The sequence below is a fragment of the Pteropus vampyrus genome, unplaced genomic scaffold (genome assembly GCF_000151845.1).
Source record: "Pteropus vampyrus isolate Shadow unplaced genomic scaffold, Pvam_2.0 Scaffold129, whole genome shotgun sequence".
NCBI lineage: Eukaryota > Metazoa > Chordata > Mammalia > Chiroptera > Pteropodidae > Pteropus > Pteropus vampyrus.
Window position 1 is genome coordinate 903869 of NW_011888910.1, and position 7637 is coordinate 911505.

At 36.0% G+C, this 7637-nt stretch overlaps 1 protein-coding gene across 3 annotated transcripts in view; it reads right to left on the reverse strand.

The window, feature by feature from the left end:
- Positions 1 to 7637, reverse strand: part of DSP (desmoplakin) — a 42490-nt gene that overhangs the window by 27320 nt on the left and 7533 nt on the right. For all 3 annotated transcript variants that reach the window (XM_011367034.2, XM_023534646.1, XM_011367032.2), the window contains exons 2-3: positions 2342 to 2444; positions 315 to 463 (exon numbers count right to left, since the gene is read on the reverse strand). In XM_011367034.2, the coding sequence (XP_011365336.1) occupies positions 315 to 463; positions 2342 to 2444 (252 nt within the window). The remainder of the gene's footprint in view (positions 1 to 314; positions 464 to 2341; positions 2445 to 7637) is intronic.

Genomic DNA, 7637 nt, shown 5'->3' on the forward strand with positions numbered 1-7637 from the left:
AGACTCTTAAAAGTCAAATGCTATGCCAAAGGCCTTTGCTGACTCCTCAAGGGAGGTACAGTTAACCTCTCATGGCAAACTCAACTCTTCAAAATAAGCACACTCCTTTGGGCAGGTCAATTTAGTTCTTCTCATGGAAGCTTTGTGATTCCATAAAAGATGAAGGTAGTGGTTTTAGTCAATTTGTATTAGAGATACATAAAGCTACAAAATACCAAGTAAGCAAGCCTCTCCTTGGGACCCGGGTCATGAGATTGAGTTTATGACATTTATCTTCATGAGGCCTGCCTGCATTCGTGCTCTCTGGGCAATACCTTTTCTGATAAGCATCACAAGGCTGGCCCATCTGCCGCATCTCTCTAATCAGGCTATCAGTAATTTCCATCTGATCATTGGCCTGGGCAAAGCACTCATCCAATTCTCTGCTCCGAGCCAGCTGTATTCCATCTCCATATTTCAGTTCCTAAAAGAAAGAATTTATATGAAAGAAACACACGATGAAAGCTTCATGTGTGTTAATGGAAGAAAAAGCTTCTGCTGTAGAGTTAACAAATATTATACGTTTCTACTTTGCAAAAAATTTATAACCGTAAACTATTTTATTAATTTGAGAAAGAGGGATAAATATAGGGAGATTCATGAACCAAAATTTGTGGACTGCATTTTTAATTTTTACCAGGCTTTTAAAAGCATATTTACAGAATGCTGATCTTTCCTTTTCTTCAATATGATAAATGCCTATCTTTTATATTTACACAGAATTCTCACCTAATGGGAATTTCACTGTAGTAAATAAGAATGCTGTACCATTATACTAGATCAGGTCTGAGCTTTTCTTGTATCTTATGAGATAATGACTTTTCAGTTCTTAAAAAGAAAGCTGTCTAATTTATTGTATTGAACTAATCAATTTCCTGGTTTTGATGATGCATTGTAGTTACGTGAGATGTCACCTTTGAAGGAAGATGGGTGATGAGTATACAAGACTGCTCTGTACTATTTTTACAACTGCTGTGAACCTATAATTATTTCAAAATAAAAAGGTTTATTAAAAAAAATAAAGAAAGCTTCCTCCGTATGTAAAAGGCTACTGCGTCAGTCCCATATATGTGAGCTTTCTCTAGAATTTTACAATTGCTTTCGTTTGGCTTCAGCCAAATGAGCCTTATTTCTCTAAACAGAAATGTCAGCAAATAAAATAAAATAAACTGAAATCATGATGCCATGTAAATTTATGGAACTACATGTAAAACATATTCATATCCACTGCAAACCATTCAGGACTGAGTGTATGTGTTCATTAGGAAGTCACTGGTGCCTCCTGTTTTGTTTTACATAAAGGAATCATAGCACTGTGATGAACATTCAGAGGAGTATGTTTCAAATCGAGATTTGAAACAACCAGAACTAGAATCAAGGCAGTTTACCGAGCCCCAAATATCTTTTTACTTTAATTAAAGTTATTTTTTAATTGGATGAAATAAACCAGAACTAGAACCCACACAATATCTAAACTTAAGAAATTAGAACATTAAGATATTTTCCAAACAGAACACATAAATTCAGTTGATTTAAACCCCTCTTTATATTTAACGGTGGTATGTTGTGATGAGTCAGATTCCAGATTTAACTCCTACATGAACATCTGCATCAAGGACACTAGAATTCAAGTCCTTTGCTGAAGAGATACAACCAATCAAGGAAGGAAAAGAAAAGGCAGCTATGGTCCCACCATTCTCTAGTCTGTTTTTAGCTACAGTTTTTAAAAATAAAAACCTTACACAGAAAATATCATGGAACCCAGGATTTCTAAACCTGTTTCAGTGAGATTCTAAACTATCTCAGTAATATCAAGAAATATCGTGAGGCTTTCGCAAATGTTACCATTGTCCTCAATTTTCAATTTCTTATTTTTTTATATTTTCTTCCTCAAATAGAATTGTTCTCACAACATAGTAATTTTTTTTTCTGAAAAAAACCTTATTAAATGGATGGTGTACATCATAATCCAGTGACATAAACATGTCGGGTACCATTTCTAGGAAGAGAAAGTCTTACAAAATAAATGACAACAGCTTGTTGCAATTCCAAAAGGGTGGCAATCTGCAGTGTAAACATTCATTGAAAAAAAAAAGTTGTGTGAAAACTGGTTCCCATTGTTAAACCAACATTACAAGTAGGTTAAGAATTTATACATCACTCTCCAGTCTGTTTTGAAAAAGATACTCTCCAAACTGTAAGTATGTGAAAGAGAGCAGTGAATAAGGATGCACAGGTGAGGGCGATAAGAGTCTAAACTAACTGGGTGTGGCGGGTACTTGAGGAGAACGAGAAAGCTTACCGGCTGCACAATCAGCTCTGCCCGCATCAAACAATCTGAGCAGTTCTGTAAAAGCTCCTGGATCGTGTTCTGGTTCTGGTGCCTGGACATCGTTCCAGTTTGACTGATGAGGCAAACACAAAGAAAGCAGATGTAAAGTTTTCTTTCTCGATTCTGAAATAATTAATAATTTCAAGCTTTCAGAAAAGCTGCAAAAATGAGACAAAATACTCCTGTAGACCCTTCTCCCAGATTCTCCAATTACTAACATTTGCTGAGTTTCCTTTATCCTCTTTCTCTCTCTCTCTCTCTCTCTCTCTCTCTCTGTACACATATACATATTTTGGGGAAGCATTTGAGAATAATCACGCCCCTTCACCACAAAATATTTCAGCATGTATTTCCTAAAAATAAAGACATTCAATTGTATAACCACAGTACAACTTTCAAAATCACATTTAAAGTGGATAGGATACTACTTTCTACTCTACAGAACTTTTACAAATTTTACTAATTAGCCCAATAATGACATTCACAGCAAGTTTGTTTCCCCAGGTCCAAGATCCAATGCAGAAATACTCTTTCGGGTTGTAAAAACAGACTTTTAGCAGCTTATCCATCACCCCTCCTGCTTCACCTCCAACACCTCAACTCCCTCTGGAGAAGACTTCACGGGATCAGACCCAGAACATGAAGGTGTCACTGACAAGTCTGGCTAAGAAAAATAGTAGGAAACAAAAGAAAAGCTTATTCGACAAAAATATCTTCTGCAATCACAGAAAAAAAAGATAATGGTAAAAAAAATAATGGTATGAAGAAAGTGATGGGAGATTTAAACATCTTTAATGCAAAAACAAGCCACTTTTCCTTTCAAGATGGCCCTAAAATACTTTTCTCTGCAATGATGCTCATCCACAGATACATTTTAAATGAAGCACTTTTCTAGAAGACAAATGGCAGAAACCTTAAAACAACAATGATACGTAAGAAGAATGTTGTAGAGGTTCCATCTTGTAGATTATGGGAATTTAATTTGCTCCAGACAGAAATAAAAAGAACAAGGTATAATAAAAGTCTTACTTTTTAATTTGCCAAGATACATTATGCTGCAGCACAGCCTACTATAGTTTAGTTTAAGAGCAATTTAAAGCATATTAAATTATTATTTACTGTCCAGGAAAAGTCCTCACGAATATGCCGCAAGAGGCCTGAGTTGTTCACAGGACCTCAGAGCTACCCAGCTCTTCAGCCAGGGCCACCTGCAGATGAAACTGTTTAATGCTTGTTTGATGTACCCAACTTTCTCCTACGTGTGTGTCTGTGTGGGAGGGGTGTGGGTGTGTGGGTAAGAAAGAATTTGACTGTTCAAAAAAAAGGTTTGAAAATCACAGGCTGTACACAGATGGGATAAAATCACAAGAATGTGGGAAACTGCTCTCTCTGTGCCTGATTCCGTGCCATTTCACACTGGGGAAACACTGACTTTCTCTCTGCCATCTATTTGCAGTTCCTCCCTGTAAGCAAGGCTCCCCAACAAGCCAGCACTAGCTGAATCTGCGTGGGTGAGGAACCAAGCTTCCCCTGGGAACCACTCCCAGATGATGACATGGCTCCTCCAGGCAGGCCTGGGCAATGTGCCTGCCTGAACTGCCCACCTATCAAAACCAGGACACCCCACACCCCATGAATGCAGTCAGTCTCTTTCTTCCACTCAATTATACAGAAAATTTGGCACAATCCCGTACTGCTGAGATATAAACAGGACTACGTCGGTTGTCCAAACTTGTACAAAATTCCAATTGACTTAGAATCAGAATACTTTCCAAAATGTACCTATTATAAAATAGAAGAAAAAAATTCAAGAGACAAAGGGGAAAAAATCAGAAATATAGAAACCTCATTTAGAACCCTAGGATGGATGGATAAAGAATTAGAAAGGTCCTGCATAAATTATATTTGTTTTCTTTTATTCAAGGGGGATGAGAGTACTTTTCTACTGAAACATTTAGTAATTCTGTTCAGCAGTTTGGTTCAGAGAGTAATTCCCACAAAGAATGCCATTCCCCAGGATGTAAATGAAAGGGCTATCTCTTAGCACAATGGAAAGTCAGAGTTTCCTGACTGATTTAATAATGTGCGGTACTGTAAAAACTATCACAGACTGAGCTAGTAGACAGAGGCAGGGGAAACTGGGTGAGGAATATGTGAGAACTCTCTAGTATATTTGCAACTTTTCTGTAAGTGTAAAATTATTCCAAAATTAAAACGTGCTTATAAAAAAAAAAGGGAGGCCAAGCTCAGCTGTGAATGCATATACCAAAATGTACATAGAAGTCTTTTTCTTTTATTGTTCAAATAATTTTAATTACTGGAATGTACATTTTTAATATGCAAATAAAAAGTTTTAAAATCTGTGGTAGCTCTTATGTGTAGATTACACACTCAGACATGCTAGTGTGCAGTTTGGGTGTTTTTTGTTGAGTTTTAGATGTTCAGCTTATTGTTGTTTCAAGGGGAGAGATCTGGGGATGTCTCTCACTCTGCCATGTTTCCCAGAAATACATACAAGTCTTTTTAAAGTGAGTTTATGGCCAAATTAATTTGACAACAAAATATAAAACTCACCAGCTTCTTTTTACAAACTACTAAAGTAGTTAGTTACAGCAGCGATCCCCAATGTTTTGGCTCCAGGGACCTGTGCTCCTTTGAGAATCTAATGCCTGATGATCTGAGGTGGAGCTGAGGCGGTGATGCTAGTGCTGGTGCTGGGGAGTGGCTACAGACAGATGAAGCTTCGCTGACTAGACTGCTGCTGACCTCCTGCTGTGCGACCCGGTTCCCAACAGGCCACGGACCACTACGGGTCTGCAGCCCAGGGTTGGGGACCCCTGAGTTACAAGATACTTAAAAATTAACTGTACCCAGGAAAAAGAAAAGTAAGGCAATTAAATGTTGGCTTAAATTAGTGACCTTCCCACATTTTTCTGGTTCCTTCCTACTTTTAGAAGACATTCCTACTTATATAGAGAGAGCAGTTTGTATCACTGTAAAGATAAGTCATCTTATCTGCTCCCCCTCACCTACATATATCTGAACTTAAAAGAAAAAACAGGGAACTTCATACACTGTTAATACTAAAAAGAATTGTTCATGCTTTACTAAAGAACTTGCATATATTTACCATACATGCACTTGATACCCACTAAAACCCTATGCATTTTGCTTGACATTTCAGTAAAAAGATTAATAAATGTATGGGAAAGAGGAATGCACAAAAATCTAATCTCTTTAAGGGTCAAAAAAATGAAAAGCTAAAGTGTTAGAACAATGTAATGATGAATCTTTGATATTACTATTTGTCTATAGGAAAGTATGATCTGATTAACCAAATTTCATTATGGAACTTTCCAAGACTTCATCTGGTCTTTAAAGCAAGATCTACCTTTCCTGTTTTTCATTGGTAAGAATCTCACTTTAGTCCGAGGTGTGGCTAAGGACACCATTCCATTCAGAAACATGGGTGAGAAAGGGAATCTTTTAAGTAGCTCATGCTCAGTCTATTGAAAAGAGGTGGAGGAAGGGAGATTCAGGCCCCTGAGGTTTACTCACTGAGAAAAGAGAATCCATCCTTACATTTCAGTGTGCTGTCTTAGCCCAGTGAAGGACCCACAAAGAACTGGCTATACTCAAATCAAGGAGGAAGTACAAGTAGATACAATTTTGATCCTTTGGGTTAGTGCGCGTCAGACACTCAATCAACACTGTGCAGTGCTGGATTCTTCAGCATGAGAGCCAGGAAAGCTTGCTGCAGGGAATATGTGCATTTTTTAAAAGTTGAGTGTCATTCAAAACTTTTTAAGTCAAATTCTATTTTTTATTGACCACATAACAATTTTAGAACTTTTTTTTAATCTCAGAAATTTTCTAGACCTCAGTTTTCCATCTCTTGAGCTAAATGGTAACTAAGATTTCTCTAGCTTACTTTCTCTGTAACTCTATGTTATGAAACCGCCAAATTCATTCTTCCTGTTGAAAATAATACAAAAGTCTATATTCTGTCTAATGGTAATAAACTTTCCTCTTTAATTCATATAGTGCACTTTGGGAAAATGCAAAATTCTATCATATGTGAAAAAAAAACTTTAAATAAATTTACTATTTAACAAGTGTATAAGGATTTAAAAAATCCCTAGCCTCAAAGAAGTTTTTCATACTGGTACGTACAGGTGTTAGGGGTGCAGAGATTTAAAACCATGTTAGGAACTGAACTAACAAGCTCAAAGTTCAATTTTTAAATCCTATTTCAGTGGCATGGAAGATAAAAGATGTCATATTAAAAGGAAAAAAAAAAACTCATTTGTGCCAAATCAGTCAAAAAAGTATTGACTACTAAATTAAAATTAACAACTGTCCTTGAAAAAAATAACATTTGTTCTTAAAAGTGTTTTAACTTTTTTGAAATTGTTTTATCTTCAAACTCACAAAGATAAATGATTCATACTATAAAGAACCTGTCTGCACAAACATTTATTTTGAAGTTCATCCTAAAACCTGTTTAAACAAGTAATGGTTCCACCAGTTTGCCTAAAGATTCATTTGTCAGTGAATTAAAAAGAAAATGCATTCTGGATTTTAATCCAAAGATGGAGCACATGAACGTGTGAACGATATTATAGGGCTTTCTATGTTTTATTTTACCACCTCTAAATAACACTTTTTTTCTTTAAAAACGACTCCAAAATTATCTGTCTTAAGGCATTAGTTTAACACTTGTTACCAAGAGTATTATAGGAAAGAAAAAAAGGAAATTATTTTGAAGAGAGGCAAGCAGCATTACAAGGTAAAAATATTTAATAAGTTATCCTCCTTGATTTATAAAAGTAATTTTAAAATAATCTAGTCTGTTCATTATACATGTGGCCCATGCCACCTAACTCTGTATTTCTTTTGTGTACATACTTTCTCTCCCACTGGACTCCCTCCTTCTTTCCTTCCTTTCTTTCAATTCCTTCATCTCTATCCCTATCTCTCCCCGCTTCCCATTCCGTCCCAGTAATCTCTAGTATTTCTTTTGTTCATTCCATCAACATAGGATCCTGTACATGTGCCAGGAATGGTGTCTTGTGTCTCTTTGAATTCAGGTTCATGAAATAATGGCTTCTGAAAAGCTCAATAAATATTTGTTGGAAATAAAATAATTATGTAATGCATTAATATTGATCTTAAAACCAATTTGCTTAGCTCTTTACAATTTTCAAAGCATTTTCACATATACTATCTTGTTTGAGTTTCTTTAAAAAATCTTAAAAGGAAAAAA